General features: G+C 46.1%; 1 protein-coding gene and 2 pseudogenes across 1 annotated transcript; 1 reads left to right on the top strand and 2 right to left on the bottom strand.

Annotated features, from left to right (window-relative positions):
* Positions 1-2,428: 2,428 nt before the first annotated feature.
* On the top strand, positions 2,429-4,778 carry LOC149333667 (uncharacterized; annotated as a pseudogene).
* Positions 4,779-5,047: 269 nt separating this feature from the next.
* LOC149333666 (uncharacterized) lies at positions 5,048-6,855 on the bottom strand (annotated as a pseudogene).
* Positions 6,856-13,962: 7,107 nt separating this feature from the next.
* LOC149333665 (uncharacterized) lies at positions 13,963-18,082 on the bottom strand. The gene is made up of 4 exons (XM_089557777.1): positions 17,761-18,082; positions 16,736-16,836; positions 15,548-15,636; positions 13,963-14,771 (listed from the first exon to the last, which is right to left on the bottom strand). Exons 1-4 carry the CDS (start codon positions 18,080-18,082, stop codon positions 14,228-14,230), a joined length of 1,056 nt encoding a protein of 351 aa, XP_089413903.1. The 3' UTR covers positions 13,963-14,227.
* Positions 18,083-19,192: the final 1,110 nt, after the last annotated feature.

Here is a 19,192-nt window from a genome sequence, read left to right as displayed (position 1 = left end):
CTTTTCGCCATTCACTCGTCGCTCATGGCTTCATCGCTAGAGGGGGGGGGGGGGGGGGGGCCTGTAGCGTGCCATCGTGGTCCGGCAGCAGAAGACGATGACTGTCCCAGTACGCCTGCCAAGCACGCGCAGACTGGATTTCGTGGCTGCTTAACTGCAAGGCCGGCGGAGCGCTGTTCCGTTCCAGCCTCGCTGAGCGCGGCCAGCCGAATATATTTGAGGGGACCCGACGACGACAGGTGTCTACGATTCCTCGCCACAAGCTCAAATTTCGCACACAAGCGACATGCCCTTATCAGTTTTGTTTAGCAATACCTTTGAGTGGTGCGGCGACGAAGCAAAACAACTAACAACAAGCAACGAGAGCGACAAGGGATTAAAGCAACGGGGCTGGTAGCGCCCTCTCGTTGTAGTAGAGGCTGCGAACGTAGTGCTCTCTTTCCTCGATTAGGCGCGTGATGGCGATGCCTACAAGTGCGGCGAAAACTCGCTGTTTTCTTTCTTTTTCGCTACAGAAGATAAGGATTTACGAATTATTCGGATCTTATCAGGCAAGTACCCCACCTAAATGTATCAGAAAATAGAACTGTCCACAGCGCACCACCACGGTACACGGAGCAAGCGAGCGGTTACGCACAAATGAAGTACAAAATAAAACTGGGCATTAATGTAATCTCTGCGCGTAATCTTAGCCTGAACAAGGCAGATATTAGGCCTGATAAGTTGAGATATTTTTTTCTTCTAGTTTGCTCAGCTCTTAAGGCCAGCATGGGTAACCAACGTAACCTCATCGACCGTACTCGGGTAATGGCTGAGGACCACGCCGTCGTGGAATGACGAGGCTGCCCGCCTATCGCGAAGACTTCTCGGGTCCTCTAAAGAAATGTTAACTTCTCTCTATCTCTCCTTCTGAATGATGCGACACTCAACAGAGTTCTAAAGCTAGGTGTTGGGGGCTTGTTTTCAGGAGGCTCGCACAACTGAAGCACAAATATTGTGGCCACCCGCCGCGTCGGCTCGGTGGTTACGGCGCTAGGCTGCTGACGCGAAAGACGCGGGTTCGATCCCGGCCGCGGCGGTCGAATCTCGATGGAGGCGAAATTCTAGAGGCCCGTGTGCGGCGCGATGTCGGTGCACGTTAAAGAACCCCAGGTGGTCGAAATATCCGGAGCCCTTCACTACGGCGTCCCTCATAGCCTGAGTTGCTTTGGGACGTTAAACCCCAAAAAACTAAACTAATATCATGGCCAGTTCTCTGAAATGACGGTAGTGCAGCTTCTAGCCTGAAAAATTCTTTGGGCTTTCCAAACGCACTCGTCTTTGACGGCAGCTGCGCAGAAGTTGATAATAGGTTGGCGTGTTAGCTACGGCAAAGCCCTTCGGTCCTAACAGAAGTCAGTAATGAGCACCTATGGTGACCACTACAGTATACTGTGATCAATAAGCACACGTTGCACACAGCTGATGTCGGATCGGTTCATGGCGCGCCCTTTGAGCTGAGATGGTGGTACATTGTGCTAGTTTATTTTTTGTGTACGTCGTAATTCAAAATATACCCTACCTTAATCCTTCCCTGAACGAAAATCTTTTCACTGCACGCACTTACATTTCCTCTCGCATCGACGATTGACACAAAGTTGAACTGCCATCTTGCCGCGCTAATTTCTACCACTCCACCGTTTTGCCAAGAAGCGCCACTGAATTGAACGGCCTTCCCTCCTCCACACTCTCCATTTCTGACACCATCAATTTCAAGGTCGCCGTTCTATGTGCGTTATGGCTTCATACTGGTTTTGTTCCGTACTGCAAATAATGTAATAATTTAACCACTTCTTTCTGTTGCGCATGCCGGCCTTGAAAGTGTGTAATAAATACGTAAATAAATAATAAATAGATCATTAAATAACAGGCGTCCCATTGATGGGTTTGTTATGTGCAATGATAAGGAAACATTGATTGATTGGTCTGTTGATTCACAGAAAAACTTTATTTGAACAAAAAATTCTTAGATGTCGGGCGTGGTCCGCCTATTCCGGCCGCCCAACGGCCTCTACTGCAGTGAGTGCGGAAGGCCTTTCGGCCAGTCAGGGCCCTGGCTGTGCAGAAAGGCTTACCCTTGTTCCATGCTGGAGTTTGGAAACTGTCGACTTCGGAGTTGTGTTTACAATTCCACACCACGTGAAAAGCACTTGATATTTCTCCAGATCTCGGTGCATTCTGGGTCGTACAGAAGTGTACAACAGGTGTAGTGATTAGCGTCTCCGTCTGTAGACGGAGAAGGGTATATTATTTTTCTTGGGGAGAGTTGGATGTGGTGTTGGGTATACGCTTCGTGCGCAGCTGTTTTGAACCCAACGGGTGGCGCCACCTGTGAAACGCGGCGGAAGTTTCCCGTCGTCTCTGAGCAGCCGGTCTCAGTACAGTCAGCATGGCGTCTCGGTCGGACGGCACCGAATCTCGCGCAAAAAAAGGTGGTACCGTTTATTGCTGCGTCTATGATTGCCACAATAGCTACAGAAATGTTGTGGGAAAGCTCCCGAAAGTTAAGTTCTATGGCTTTCCATGGAAACACTACGAGAAAGAGCGACGGGAGCGCTGGATCAAAGCAGTACGACGAGCATGGTAAGCAAGTGCCCATTTCATATTTTTGACTTTGCTTTGGCCAACGTTACTAGAATAAGCTTGTTTTGGCTTGCTCGAGTGTTACAGTTGAAAGTAATACTGCGTTTTTTTTTTCTTTATTAGTGATGACGGAGGTCAGTGGCATCCCATTAAGGGCCATACACGCATATGTAGCGCCCACTTGGTGGGTAGCGAGAGAAGTTCTGTTGCCCACCATCCAGCCTACATCCCAACAACAATCCCTGCTACCGAAAAGACGATGGCGTTGGGCTTGCAACGAAGCTAGGGAGATACGAGCGGTAAGTTCTGATAAGATACAGTGCTTTATATTGATGACGCGCTCCGAACAAACCCAAATCATGTTGCGCAGTTTTCGGTTCTTTGGAACAATCATGCGTTCTTTCTTTCTTAGGTTTCAAAGTTGCGTATCAGCGGGTGCGGCACCGACATGTGCCGATTGAGCCACTGTACCAGGCGTTCCGTGTCTCAATGGTCAGGCCCTTGGTGCCGATGAGGGGCAATGTGAAGCGCCAGAAGAAAGCGTTACATTTGCGTCCATGGTAAACCCTTCACATTTAGAATAACCTTAAATAATAACGCGCGCTATACGTAGGGTGTTCTTATGCGCGGTGGCGGGATTCTACAGTATGCATTTTTAACAATCCTAAACTACTGGGGAAACGCACTGCTAAGAGGGGGATACAATAAAATTGCGCACTAGTCGTTCTAGGTTTCATTTCGGCTTCTACTTTACCTCTTTGCATGAATGAAAAGTAACTTGCGTATGTAGTTTACTGACCCTGGCTCTTCTGAGTGAACAGACTTGCTTAGCTTTGAAAAAGAAAATAAAGACAGCCACAGCTGGTGCGTCCTAAATAGTGCAGCTGTGCGCAACCATGGCAGTCCTGTCAGTAATGTTAACTTCCCTTGAGAGTATCTTAATGTGCTTGGTGTTATGCATGTGTGTCCTCAACAGCACTCATATTCTGTTCTAACTAGTCATGGTAATTTCTTCATACAGCTTCACAACAAAATTATTTGTGCTGAATAACAAAAGGGTGCTTGTACATGTGTAACACTTTCCAGGGGACTCAAACAGATGCTGAGGAACCCGGAGGCCACTGCTGCATTTTTCTCTCGGTGACATCAAACGGTTCAGCCTCTGCACAAGTGTCACACACAAGCGCAACAAGCGTTGCTGTGCAGGCAGTTGCGCCCACAAGGTCCACAACCACTGGAACAGATGAGAGAAGCTGTGTCTTTCTTGGCTATGATTCGCTGAATGAGAGACAAGATTCATACAGAGAATTGTGCGGCGTCAGCATGAACGTCTTTGCATTGCTGATGTTTGCCCTTTCACCCATATCCGTAAGGCGAATTGATGTGCCGACTCCTCAGAAACTTGTTATTTTTCTTATGAAACTTAAACTAGGAATCTCATTTGCTAGCCTTGCCGTTCTTTTTCGGCTGCACCGGACAGCAGTAAGCCGCATATTTTATTTTGTTTTAAGTAATTTGCTGGCTGCACTGAATGAATGGATTCCAGAGCCATCACTTGCCCCCGTGCAGGCATCCATGCCAGCATGTTTTCGGAAACACTATCCTCGCTGCCGTTAAATAATAGACTGCACCGAGATAAGAACTGAAGAGCCACCTACTGTTGAACAAAGGAGGGCACTTTTTTCACACTACAAGGGCGGTTACACTTTGAAGTTCTTACTAGGAATTGTTCCTAATGGTGTCGTCACTTTTGTCTCGAAGGCCTACGGTGGTCGTGCATCGGACACGCACATCACGCTCGAGTCTGGGTTCCTTGAAAGGATTGAGCCAGGTGACATAGTGCTCGCTGACAAGGGCTTTCCAGGCATTAGAGCGCCGCTGCAGGGCAGGAAGGCATTGTTGTTTTGCCCCCTTTTTCAAAAGGGAATGTACAGTTTACGCATGAGGAACTCCAGGAGACATACAACATCGCCCAGGTGCGTGTACACGTAGAAAGAGTCATTCAGCGTGTGAAGATGTTCAACATCCTGAACACAAGGATACCCATTGAACTGATTCCTCACATGAGTGATATTATGCGAATGTGTTGCATTTTGGCCAACCTGCAGCCACCAATCTTTGGTGCCCAAAAGGCTGACCATGTACAGGAGCGCTGAAATCTTACTATGGCCAGTTCAGCAAAAACGAGTCCAAACAAGTGTTCAAATTCATATTTCCAGAACCTCATGTGACACGGAGAACCAATTTTATTGACTTTCATGAACTTTATAACCTTACTTAATCTTACTGTCAACATGTCAATCTTACTGTTACTGTGAATCTTACCTTAATAATCTTACTATCAGCATGGCCACTTTTTATTGCTCTCGTTCTCGAAAACCCAGTACTTCAAAGACATACAGCATGAAATTAGGTGGACAGTGTGTTAAAACTGAACATTTCGTGACAGATTTGCCAGCCGTTTTAAAATATACTTGAAATAGTACCCTTCTAGCTTAGGGATGTACTCGGAGAGGAATTTTTCATCCCTCTCGACCGTTATGCGGACGCTCTGCTTTTCTGAATATACAAAAAACAGTGCCTCATCAATATTTAAAACGTACAATATTACCATCACCTGCGTGAAATATGGGTGGCTTTTTCTTAGAGTCAATTTTCCATTTACATAGTGAATATACTTAACATAGCTAACTTCCTGATCAGCATCGATAAGGAGTTGTTCTGCCGGCTACAAAGATGCCATCTGGGCTGCAGCACAGCCAGTGTTGTTCTGGATGAATAACTAGTCCAACCTGCAGGAAAAAATATGGCAAGAAATAAGGAACATGACAGTCTTCCCGAACACACTGTATCATTACCTCATGAATTGGAACTCGCAGGAGCACTGAGAGCTCCTTCCTTGCCGCATCTTCTGTATTCTTGCCTGCAGAATGAGAGGTCACATTCATATTGGGCACCTTCATAATGTGCACTGAATGATACACTTGATGGGACTGGCCTTTTTTTAACGAGTGAGGGCACTACAAGTTCGGTCATTCATATTTGCATGTTCTGTTTGAACGGGCTGTACTGCTGCTTACCATAGGTTGTGGCAGCAGTTGAAAAGGCCCTTGGCGTCACCACTGCATCTGCAAGAGCTTCGAACTCTGTCTCTCTTGTCTTAATTCTGTGAGCAATGGAGCTTTTGATCCGAAGATTCCTCTCTTGATGCCACCTGGTAGCAAGAACATGCCATTACTGACAGGAAGAAAGTTAAGCGACATATGCAGACAAATAACAAACCATTTTACTCTTCCTTGGCCCCTGGTCGTCTGTTCGATTTCGACTATTTCACTAATACTTTTTGCACAAACTTTTCATAAAATGCTTTCTCCCTGTTTGGCAATGCAGACAACAGGTCACATCTTTTAATTCTGAGCGGCAGCGCACTCAGGATTTCCATTACGCCATGCGTGGCGCGCTCGTTTTTCACAATTGCTTTTACGAGCTCAGAAGCTGTCTGACTGGCTACCTGACCAACTGCACTGGGCCGCACAGCCTCGCATTTTTTGAATGTATCACCTTCATTGCCTTGTAGCAGATCTGTGAAGGCGCACCTAACGCCCGGAAATAGAAGGTGAACATCGGATGGGAACAGTGCCTTAAGCACTGGTACAGGCAAGGGGCGACCTGGGCGGACAATTGGAATAGGTTATGCAAAGAACCTTGTCAAACAATTTTTGTTCTGACCTGGGAAAAGTTCCTTCATTTGCTTTTTCGTGTCCAGGGTTGGACGCGCTGAAGGTTTGCGCCACGCGCACGGCAGGTCTGTGCAGGACGTGTGCACGGAATTGTTCACGAACACAGCTAGTGCCGCCGCATGCTTGCACCATCCTCGGCATCCCGCCTTACACGTGCAGCTGGCTTCAACGATTTCCCTTGGGTTCGCAGACAACTGCACAAGCACGATACACGATTTCACACGCATGCAAAGAATAAATATAATGCTGTTTCAAGAAATGCGCTTACCGTCAATCGCACGTCGTAGTCCACAGTCTTCATTTGCGCGATGCATTTTCCAACGATGTCGGAGGGTCCTGTCGCGCAGGAAACTTCCACTCCCACGCCGTAAATATGACTCCCGGCGTAGAGCTTGTTCCCGCGAAATATGCTACTTTTTTTAAAATAACCATCAACATTTTCGATACGACCGAACCCACAAAACAACACACGCTGATCTCTCCACGCTGCCATGTCTCAATGCAACCACGGCGGCCGGCCAGTGACGCGGACGACGGGAAAGTTCGCGGCATGGCCTGGAGGTGGCGCTAGTTGTTATAAACCGGTGGCGCCTCCTTACCAGCGCACGAGGCCTATAGGTGCGCACATCGAAGTCTAAAACAAATGTGTATGCCTAGATTCGGATTTTATTTTTTTTATTTCTACATACCGCAGCTTCTAGCGAGGCTATTGCAGAAGTGGGGGAAAACACAAAGTAGCATCAATACAACAAACTATACAAAGAGTAAAGAAAGCAACCATACAATATTGGGAACAGTCTAGTCAGAATTCTTGTAAAGATAATGATCGGATGTTTCTCGCTAAGAAATTGCTAACTTCAATGGTAGGAGGCAAGCTGTACTGGAAGAAGTTAGTGGGGTCATAAAAAGGTGAAATGTATAGGCCGTGGCGGCTCCTTATAGATGAAGAATAAAGGGGACTTGGGATTTAACAAAAAAGTATTCGCTTCCAGACTAGTTGATTTCTGGATACCTTACTTTGCGTTTCAAAATGACGATGACCCCAAATTAAAGAACCAATTGGTTCTGTGATGTTCGCAGTATAAGAAAAGCAAACTTGAGTTCTTCGTGCCCTGTGCTTGTTTTGTCACCTCAGTTCTTGTGTCGAGCATCTAAGGCGCAAACGAAAACGAGATCTTCATCTGTTCTCCACACTACTAGCGCTCCTCTAAACTTCTTCATCACCGCTGACCGGCATGGCCAACCTCGAAATCCACGTCTACCAGTTGGCTATTTTTCGCACGGCGTAAGAACGCATAATAGTATCTGATTTACCCTCTAATAAAAGTCTCTCTTTCTCTCCCTCTAAACGGTATTTTTTCATATTTTTCCAATTAATGGCTTCGCTTGAGTACAGGCGCTCCAGGAGTCGATGGGCTGCCAACAAGGTGGCTGGTTGGCTATGACCTCTTTTGTTGTACTTTGCGTTCCTTGCTTGGGCTGGAGAAATTTGGCAACACACGTGTGCGGGAGCCGTCAATTTTATTCTATTAATTTCTCTCCGTGTGCACAGAACTTATTGTTTTTCAATATATAGTACATAGCACTTAAAAACGTTCCTTCGTTACCACATTTGTGTCACCTGTCTCCCGAATTTCGACTCTTCTTTCAGCTTCTACGGCTGCTAATCAGCGGGACGAGAGAGAAGGGCGCCGCAGCTATTGCGCTGAGGTCAGAACGATGCCACCACTCCGTATACCCGACATCAGATCATCAGAACACTACTGTCACGCACCCACGACCCTGATTCACTCCAAAACGCCAGGAAGCTCAAGAGCCGGTGGCAGTCACGTCATGTGCTAGATTGCACTGCGGTATATACTTTGGCAATACGCCTCCTGGTTCACTCTGTGTCGCTTGGTGCTTATTTGTACCACACTTAAACGCGCACAGAGGAGTCACTGAGAGGAAAGAAGCGTATACGCATAAGCTCGTCTACTTGAATGTCGCCAATGATCTCCTCTACCTATTAAAATTAAAACAAACATTTAGTGCGTAATGCGCGCTCCAGCTTTAAAAACAAAGCGGTAAGCTAACTATTAGTGCTTGTACAACGGGTGGCCACACAACTCGAGAACGGAAAAAGTAAGAAAGGTTTAGGCTTAATTTTATGGCCGTTTAACGTCCCAAAGCGACATAGGCTATGACGAATGCAGTAGTGAAGGCCTCCGGAAATTTTGAACACCTGGGGTTCCTTAACGTGCACTGACATCGCACAGTGCACGGGCCTATAAAATTTTGGCTCCATCGAATTTCGACCCCAGATGCCTGAATCGAACACGCGTCTTTTCGGTAAGCAGCCGAGGGCCACAACAACTGAGCCAACACAGCGGGCATGAAAAGTAAGAAGTAGCTGAATAATAATTAAACGAGAAGGTACTCCACCTATAACCACAACACTTCTTCCCACTAGACCCCTATTTCGTTTAGCTAGTACGCACGACAGATGCAAGAACGCACAGACGTACTCTGTTATCCTTCTCTCATTTGATTCTTTTCGGAACATCGTTTTCTTCTGAGTAACTCGGGGCGGTAAGAAAGAAGTAGGTTCGCGTGAAAGTTTCAAAAGGCAGTCGTAAAAAAAGTCAGAAAGTATGCCCTACATGAAAGTCCATGGTATGTTTCATTAGCCAGTGCCGGCTTCTGGTCTTCGCGTGCGGTAATCTTTGATGTATTCGTAGAGAGAAAGAGGAAGAAGAAAAAGTTGTAAAGGTCGGGACTTATGGAGGCACAACGCAGGTCATCACGCCTTTTTTTGAACTATTTTTTTTTCTGCATGGTGACCGGAGAATTTACTGTAATTTATAGGCGAAAAAATCACGCACACTCACACAACAAGAGAACGTGACAGGGCGCCGCTAGCAACTCGTTTATGTTGCAGAAACTATGTATGTATATATATATATATATATATAATAAGTTGGGGAAGTCACATTGAAAAACTTAACAGATTTATTCAACGTTTCGACCAGGGACTGGTCTTTTTCAAGAATGATCATACAGTGCATGGAAGGGTCTTCTTATAGCAGTGAACATGGCACACACAGGGCTTGAAAAAGAAAAATGAGAAAAAATCAAAAGGGGAAAGAGGAAGACAGCCAAGACACGAAACCCAAACGCCAAGGTGCGCCAGCAAAGGCGCCGCCGTGAAAGAGGTGAAAGAGGGTGATGGGCCTGGGCGGGCACGCGTCTAGTTAACAAAAAAAAAAAAAAAAGGAGCGTAGGGGTGGTTAACAAAAGAAGGCAAGTGCCTGCCAATTGTGTGCGTAAGTGTCGCCTCTAGCCACCTCTGTGTGGCCCCGCGCGACTCCAGAAAAGCACGAGAACGCACAGGTTGCGGTTGAGCTAAGTGTCTCCACGGGTGGCACGCGGACCCCCAAAACCAGATGAGGTTGCATATGAAGACCATATGGAAAGCTCCTTCTTTACAGGAGTAGAAAAAAAGGAATAAGTAAAGACAAAAAATGGCTCTGCGATGGCCGAAGGAAACAAAACCACATGAGGGTCGCACGTGAGAACCACATGGATAGGCTCCTTCTTTACAGGAGTGGGGAAAAAAAAAATATAAAGACAGAAAATGGCACTGCGATGGCCGAAAGGAACAAAAACACACACACGCAGAGGCGACATGAATACACAGAAAATACACAAAATTGTGTCACTTTTGTAGCATTCTTTAGCAGAGGATATGTGGGGAAATGCGTCAAAGCCCACAAATTAAGTTATAGGCAGCGCCAGAGTGTTAGAAAGTGTACCAAAAAGGCAAATTTCATTACATGAAACACCGCTTAGGAATAACACAACAACAATATTAGAATAAATACAAATGGCACGCGAGATAATACAGGCGCCCAAAATTATAATAGAGTTCAAGAGTGTGAAAAATTGTCCCAAGAAACAAAGTTTACCCAAACGCCGTGATCAGCACCAACAAAATGATAATAATGCGGTAAATACACATGAGAGAGAGCGTCACAGAATTCGTGCTTAACCACAACAAAAATAATGTCAGTACCTCGACTAGAAATGAAAGTGTTAAATACATAACAAATCGTTATGCAACTGTCATCATAGTAGATTTAAGAAACAATATTTTCGATGCAAAAGAGTTCACAAGGAAAAGAAAAACAAACAAACAAAACATTGCAGGAAGATTTAGCCAGAAAGGCAGGAGAGTTTGCCAGGGCTTTCATTAATTCCAGCCGACAAGGTGTTAAATTTAAATATTAGATATGATTCACAGGCTTCCCTGTCGTAATGTGTCTGGAAGCCAGATTGGAGTATGGTGGCTTTGAAGTTTCCAAATGAATGGCCTTTTGTCGTTACGTGTCTTGAAAGAGGCAGATCTGGCAGTGATCTTATGTGTGCTCTGTGGTTATTTATTCTCAATCGGAAAGGGGTTTCAGTTTGCCCGATATACTGAGCACGGCACACACCGCACTCGAGGAGGTAGACTACGTTGCTGGTGTCACAGTTGAAATCTCCTCGAATTTTGAATGAGAAAGACGACGCTGTGCTGCGAGCTTCTGTGACCTTATTCATCATTGGACAAAGTTTACAGCGCGGTTTATTGCAAGGTGTGCACCCTGAGACTTCACCGTTGTCTAGTTTCGAGGAGGTTACGGCATCTTTGATATTGAAGTCTCAGGGTGCACACCTTGCAATAAACCGCGCTGTAAACTTTGTCCAATGATGAATAAGGTCACAGAAGCTCGCAGCACAGCGTCGTCTTTCTCATTCAAAATTCGAGGAGATTTCAACTGTGACACCAGCAACGTAGTCTACCTCCTCGAGTGCGGTGTGTGCCGTGCTCAGTATATCGGGCAAACTGAAACCCCTTTCCGATTGAGAATAAATAACCACAGAGCACACATAAGATCACTGCCAGATCTGCCTCTTTCAAGACACGTAACGACAAAAGGCCATTCATTTGGAAACTTCAAAGCCACCATACTCCAATCTGGCTTCCAGACACATTACGACAGGGAAGCCTGTGAATCATATCTAATATTTAAATTTAACACCTTGTCGGCTGGAATTAATGAAAGCCCTGGCAAACTCTCCTGCCTTTCTGGCTAAATCTTCCTGCAATGTTTTGTTTGTTTGTTTTTCTTTTCCTTGTGAACTCTTTTGCATCGAAAATATTGTTTCTTAAATCTACTATGATGACAGTTGCATAACGATTTGTTATGTATTTAACACTTTCATTTCTAGTCGAGGTACTGACATTATTTTTGTTGTGGTTAAGCACGAATTCTGTGACGCTCTCTCTCATGTGTATTTACCGCATTATTATCATTTTGTTGGTGCTGATCACGGCGTTTGGGTAAACTTTGTTTCTTGGGACAATTTTTCACACTCTTGAACTCTATTATAATTTTGGGCGCCTGTATTATCTCGCGTGCCATTTGTATTTATTCTAATATTGTTGTTGTGTTATTCCTAAGCGGTGTTTCATGTAATGAAATTTGCCTTTTTGGTACACTTTCTAACACTCTGGCGCTGCCTATAACTTAATTTGTGGGCTTTGACGCATTTCCCCACATATCCTCTGCTAAAGAATGCTACAAAAGTGACACAATTTTGTGTATTTTCTGTGTATTCATGTCGCCTCTGCGTGTGTGTGTTTTTGTTCCTTTCGGCCATCGCAGTGCCATTTTCTGTCTTTATATTTTTTTTTCCCCACTCCTGTAAAGAAGGAGCCTATCCATGTGGTTCTCACGTGCGACCCTCATGTGGTTTTGTTTCCTTCGGCCATCGCAGAGCCATTTTTTGTCTTTACTTATTCCTTTTTTTCTACTCCTGTAAAGAAGGAGCTTTCCATATGGTCTTCATATGCAACCTCATCTGGTTTTGGGGGTCCGCGTGCCACCCGTGGAGACACTTAGCTCAACCGCAACCTGTGCGTTCTCGTGCTTTTCTGGAGTCGCGCGGGGCCACACAGAGGTGGCTAGAGGCGACACTTACGCACACAATTGGCAGGCACTTGCCTTCTTTTGTTAACCACCCCTACGCTCCTTTTTTTTTTTTTTTTTTTTTGTTAACTAGACGCGTGCCCGCCCAGGCCCATCACCCTCTTTCACCTCTTTCACGGCGGCGCCTTTGCTGGCGCACCTTGGCGTTTGGGTTTCGTGTCTTGGCTGTCTTCCTCTTTCCCCTTTTGATTTTTTCTCATTTTTCTTTTTCAAGCCCTGTGTGTGCCATGTTCACTGCTATAAGAAGACCCTTCCATGCACTGTATGATCATTCTTGAAAAAGACCAGTCCCTGGTCGAAACGTTGAATAAATCTGTTAAGTTTTTCAATGTGACTTCCCCAACTTATTATATTTTTAATCAGTTGCCTTGAAGATTTTGTTATCCCTTATATATATATATATATATATATATATATCAAAAATTATTTCTTGGCAGCTGATTGATTAATATAAGATAAAGTCACCAGAAATTGAAAAACATAAGATTTAATTCACGACGTTTCGGCTGGAGGACCAGCCTTTTTCGAGTGTATTACAGTATTTGAAACAAGCATGTTTTATAGCATCCGCGAGGTACATAAAAAAGTGTAAAGCACAAATGCAAACAGTGGTGAGGGCAGAGATTAAAAAAAAAAGTTGGTTACAACTTGAAAAGGCGGCAGGTGTTCGGAAGGAGGTAACGACAGAAAAATCGATGACAAGCGCGAAGGTCTACAGCGCACAGCTGCCACAGGGATCTCACCAAAAATAATAATAAAAAAAAACTTTGCTGCACAAATCGCGGCGACAAGCGTTAAGTATCTGGCAGCTGCACAGCGAGAAGGCAACATTTCAGGAGAAAGTTCTAGGCATGGGGGTCCGCAGGAATGTCAAAGAAACACCTCCGATTAAAAAATTAAAAGAAAAATAAGAACAAAAACGCCACTACACAAGAATATGAAAAATCCCACTCAGAGAAGGCTTCTGGCAGCACAACACGATACAAGATCGGCCATTAGGAAAAAAACAACAAGTTTATAATGAATCCTTACACAACCTCTCAATACACAAAAAAGGAGAATCCTTACACAACCACTCAATACACAACAAAAGAAAAAGACGTAAGGCTAACAACAAACACACACACACAACACCAGAAACGGATGACAGTCAGTGGCAAGTACAATGCACCGTGTTAAGACAAATGTAATTCTTCACTGTGCGTGAGCGCGCGCAGAAGAGAAATGCGTGACAATGCAATACAAGGCATGGCAATACAATACAAAAATACTTAAAACAAAAATAAATAAAAATATATATAGAAAAGGGGAAAAACAATCAATACATGGCAATGCATGTGACATGAAAAAAAGAAGAAAGAAATGCTTGCTATGCTTTCTGACGCCCGTCTGTCGGTCTCTACCATCAACATGTCTTGGATAATTATTTGGTACTCTAGGGGATGTAAGCCTGATAGCCGGCCTACTGTTTCCTTGATGCCGCTTGAGAATGTGTTAAATTTGTGAATCAGGTATGATTCACAGCTCTCGCACCTATTGTATCGGCTGTCACAGTCGATAGAACATGACAACACGGTTGCAGGGCAAAGGAGCCTTCGTGCTTTATTGCGCGCTGGTTTTATAGCCACCACTGGAAAGAAGGGCGACCTCCTCTCCCCAGAAGCCGACTGTGTGCGCATGTCCCGTGGCTTCCGGGACGATGACTTAGCTACCGATACATCCTCCTTCGTTTGGAAAAAAAAAAAGAAAGAAGAGGAAAAGAGAAAAGAGAAGAAAACTCTGTTACAAACAAATCTGAATGGTGTATGGCCCTCGCACAGACGCCTTGTTGACTTCACTTGCATTGGAAATTTAGGGCACCTGTACAAAGTCCTTGTTGTACAAGAGCCGCCGAGGTGGTGCTATTTGTCTTGTTGATCTCCTTAGTGCTGGTGCTGGCGAGGCAGTGCGCGGGGGATCCTGCGTTGGAGGCGCTGTGCCGAGCTGTGGCATGACAGTACGCGACTGCGGTGGACCAGTGCGGGCCGAGGTTGCCGAATTGTCCGAGCTGTTTTCGTCGTCGACGAAGTCCGGCAGCTCCCGCTCAAAGGGTTCACTGGTCGGTAGCAGGTGCCGCCGGTTGCGTCGCAGAACTCTTCCACCTTCGGTGAGTACGTCGTACGACCTGGGAAACCTGGACTGACGCAAGATCCGAGCTTTCGGTGACCACGTGTTCTGCCTCACCCGAACGACGTCACCTTTCTGCAGTGGAGCCAACGGCCGCTTGAGGCTTTCGGTCTGGCGATGCTTGTACACCTGGTAGTTGGCACTACAGCGCAAGTCCGGCAATGTGGTGCGAAGCTCGCGGCCTTGGAGGATCTCTGCAGGGGTTCGACCGCACTCTAGAGGTGTGGTCCTGTAAGCAAGAAGTCCCAACCAAAAATCTTGTTTAAGTTCGGTGGTTTTCTTTAGGATGCGCTTTACAATTTGCACACCCTTCTCCGCGAGACCATTTGATTGAGGGAATCGTGGACTCGAGGTGGTGTGTTTGAAATCATATCGCTTTGCAAAGGCAGCGAAGTCGTTACATGCGAACTGCGGACCATTGTCTGTGCATACCTCCATTGGTATGAAGTATCGTGCAAAAATGGAGCTAGTTGACTCTATGACGCTCCTCGCTGACAAGTCGTTAAGCAGTTCTACTTCGGGGAAGTTTGACAACGCATAGTATAAACACAAGTAGGATTTCCTACCATACTGGAAGATGTCGATGCCCACTCGGTACCAGGGCTTTTCAGGCACAGGACGCATTTTCAATGGCTCTCTTGGTTGGCTGTAGGCGTACTGCATACATACGCTACACTTCTTGACAAACGCCTCAATGTCCGAGTTCATTCCAGGCCAGAAAACTAGACGCCGTGCCCTGAGTTTGTTCTTATTAATGCCCATATGACCATGATGTATTTTTTCTAACATTTCCCGTTGTAAAGTAGTTGGTATTATAACCTTGCAGCCTTTTAGCAGGACGCCTCTAACTTCGGACAGTTCGCCCTCGCTTGACTTCAGCGGCCCTTCGATAGGAATACCATTACTTAGGCATTTTAGAACGGAGCTCAGATAAGGATCGTTCCTCGTCTCTACGGCCAGTCGCTTCCACGTGTCGTCGCTGACAAGTGAGCAAACCACACTGACGGCATGAACTTCCACGTCATCGCTCTGGATGCTCTTATCGTCCTCGGCGGGGGCCCTTGATAGCATGTCGGCGAGCAGAAGTTTTTTTCCTGGAACGAAGAATATTGTGATCTCATAACGCATCAGCCTAAGAAAAAACCGCTGCAGCCTTGGCGGCATATCGCCAACTGCTTTTTTGTGGATGGCAACTAATGGGCGGTGGTCTGTTTCCACAATAACCTGCCGGCCGTAGACGAAGTGGTGAAACTTTTCGCACCCGTATACGATAGCCAGTGCTTCCTTCTCTATTTGAGAGTACCGCTGCTGCGCGTCAGTGAGCACTTTGGAAGCATAAGCCACGGGTTTCCAGGAATCGCTATGACACTGCATTAAAGCTGCAGCAATCCCATTCTGTGATGCATCACAGGACACTTTTGTTGGTTTTTTGGGGTCAAACATTGACAGGAGCGGTTGTTGGCTCATGCTATGGCATAGCAGTTTCCATTCACTCGCATGGTTATCTGTCCATTCAAAAACTGCATCTTGTCTGATTAGGCTCCTGAGAACAGTCGTTCTTTCCGCCAGCGTGGGTAAAAATTTTGCAAAGTAGTTTGCGACCCCCAGCATTCGCAGAACTCCCGATTTGTCAGAGGGGGCGGGCATTTCCAACATACTTTTCACTAGTGAAGGGCTCGGTTTTATACCTTCTGCACTGATAATGTCGCCCAAGAACTCAATTTCTTGAACGCCAACTGTGCACTTCTCACGATTAAATGTGAGACCGGCCTGCTCAGCTGCTTGCAGAGCTGACCGAAGGCGTACGTCGTGCTCCTGCCGGGAAGTGCCCCAGACTAGTATGTCGTCGACGTACACTTTCACGCCGGGAAGAGATTCAAAAACTTCATTTAGTGTTTTCTGAAACACTTCAGATGCCGACGAAATACCGAAAGGCATCCGTAAAAAACGATATCGACCGAACGGTGTTGCAAAAGTACAAATCCTGGAGGTTTCTTCGTGCAATGGGATCTGATGGAACCCCGAGTTTGCGTCAAGTCTGGAGAACACTGTTGCGCCCGCTACCTCGGATTCTATATCTTCTCGCCTTGGCATTTCGTAGTGTTCTCGCTTAATGCATTCGTTTATCTTTCTAGGGTCCATGCACACTCGGATATTGCCGTCTTTTTTGCGAACGATAACGAGAGGACTCACCCAGTCTGTGGCTTCTGTGACTTTTGTGATAATCCCAGCCTTTTCCATGCGTTCAAGTTCTAGCCGAAGCGGTTCTCGCAGAGCCAGAGGTACCCGTCTTGCTGTTTGGACAACAGGTGTGGCGCCTTCGCTCAGGGCCATGCGGTATTCGCGTCGAACACAGCCTGTGCCGCTGAACAGGTGTTGGTAATCGTGAATGACTTTATCAGAACTGTTCACTGTTACGTTGTGAACTTCCCGCGGCAGAAGACCCAGTTCTTCGCTTGCTTCAAGACCAAGGATTGCTTGATTTCCTTTGCGCACTACAAAAAAGTTGCAAACGCTCTTTCGGTTATTCAGCTCCACTTGAGTTCTGAGGACACCCATATGTTTGATAATGCCGCCGCCATACGATCTCAGGATCACACTACTCGGCATTAATGATGGCTTGGGATTCATCTTCCTGTAAAGACCGAAGGGCAACAGGTTAGCTTGGGATCCCGTGTCCACTTTCAACTTCACCAGCAAACTGTTCATGCATACTTCAACGGTCCATTCACGTCGACTGCTGACGCTGCTAACCGACACGTCGAGTACGTTAAAGTCTTCTTCGGATTCTTGCAGTGCGTCCACCTGATTATTTGCTTTGCAGCAGACCGCGAAATGGTTCCTTGCTTGACACTTTCTGCATGTACGTCCGAACGCTGGGCAGCTTCGCGGCGCATGAGTTCGGCCGCATTTTCTGCACTTGAATTGCTTTGATTGCGCTTTACCCAAAAACGGGCTTTCCTTTCGCACCAAGTCCACCGTTTGCTGCTGGCGCTCATTCCATATCTTTTGGTGTTCAGCTGCGCTCTCAGCGGCTTTGCAGATTCCTTCTGCTTTTTTGAGGGTGAGCTGGCTGTCTGCGAGCAACTTCTCTTGTACTTTGCTATCACTGGTGCCAAAAACTATTTGGTCTCTAATCATTGACTCCGTCAATGAGCCGAAATTGCATGAATGGGCTTGAGTCTTCAAATCACGCAAAAAATGTTCAAAGGGCTCACCGGAATCTTGCATCCGCTTCCTGAAGATATACCGCTCGTGGACTTCGTTCCGTTGGGCAGCACAGTATTCTTCAAACTTTTTCACCACCGTCGCATAGTCGAGCTTGTTCTCGCCATCCGCAAAGGTAAACGTGTTGTAGATTGCGATGCCTTCCTCACCTGCGATGCTCAAGAGCAGCGCGGCCTTCGCAGACTCTGGTCGAGGTTTTTCGGTTGGCTCCGATGCAGTCAAGAAGAGCTCAAACTTCTGTTTAAAGAGCTCCCAGTGCTTGCTGATGTCCCCTGTCACACGCAGCGGCTCCGGTGGCTTTAGGAATTCCATCTTGTTGGTCGGTGGCAACCCACTTCTGACACCATGTATCGGCTGTCACAGTCGATAGAACATGACAACACGGTTGCAGGGCAAAGGAGCCTTCGTGCTTTATTGCGCGCTGGTTTTATAGCCACCACTGGAAAGAAGGGCGACCTCCTCTCCCCAGAAGCCGACTGTGTGCGCATGTCCCGTGGCTTCCGGGACGATGACTTAGCTACCGATACACCTATAACGCGTTTTGAACCCCGATTGAAGCACAATAGCTTTAAAGTTATCGAATGGATGCCCGAGGTTGTTTATGTGTTTTTAAAAGTAGGAGATTTGGCTGCGTCCGCACATGTCCGCTCATGTAACTTCAGTCTTGAAAAAGGACAGGCTCTGTCCGAAACGTCGACTCCCAATAAACGAAGCGTTTCTCAATTTCGCATCATATATATATATATATATATATATATATATATATATATATAACATTTCAAGCGTTTCTCAATTTCGCATCTTATATATATATATTAAGATTATATTAAGATATATATATTAAGATATATATTAAGATATTAAGATATATATTACGTCACACCAGCGGTAACTCAGGACGTTCCACGTCCGCCGCTTACGAACGTGGGTGGCGCTGATGAACACTCTCAAGGTTAGGTTATTTGTAAACATAAATACCCCCGAAAGCAGAAGGTTTGACAGCCGTCGCCGTAGCTCAGAGGTAGAGCACCGGACGCGTAATTCGGAGGTCGTGGGTTCGGATCCCACCGACGGCATGTGGTTGTTTTTTCTTCTGCTTTTCTAAACAATTAGCTTTAAGCGACAACATATTCAGTAATATTCTTACTTGATCAACACCACAAAAAAAAATAAATTAATTAAAAAATCCCCTGTGCTCCTTGGTTTCTGTGGCTGTTGGCGTCTCTCATATATATATATATATATATATATATTGTCACGACCAGAGGAGCCGCGAAGGTAGGCGTCGGCAAGAACCCAAGACTGGGAGCGGGAGCCTTCTTTTAATTATAGAGCCAGCTTCCACGACACCAAACAGAACAAGCGCGCCGCGAGAGTCCACCGCCACTTCGTCGTCGTCTTCGAGTCAGCGCGGAGGCCGCG

This window comes from Amblyomma mixtum, chromosome 8 (assembly GCF_055824585.1).
Source record: "Amblyomma mixtum isolate Tamu chromosome 8, ASM5582458v1, whole genome shotgun sequence".
NCBI classification, from domain to species: domain Eukaryota; kingdom Metazoa; phylum Arthropoda; class Arachnida; order Ixodida; family Ixodidae; genus Amblyomma; species Amblyomma mixtum.
The sequence above is the reverse complement of the archived record's forward strand: the minus strand, read 5'-3'. Positions and strand labels throughout refer to the sequence as shown.

Bases quoted from the DNA above. Each gene is read 5' to 3' on its own strand.
- LOC149333665 (XM_089557777.1), bottom strand. From the start codon at position 18,082: ATGGAATTCCTAAAGCCACCGGAGCCGCTGCGTGTGACAGGGGACATC. The intron at 15,637-16,735 runs GTGAGTCCTCTC...TCTTCGTTCCAG, and splicing joins TCACAGAAGCCACAGACTGG to GAAAAAAACTTCTGCTCGCC. The intron at 14,772-15,547 runs GTCAGTGTGGTT...TCTTGCTTACAG, and splicing joins ATGACGTGGAAGTTCATGCC to GACCACACCTCTAGAGTGCG.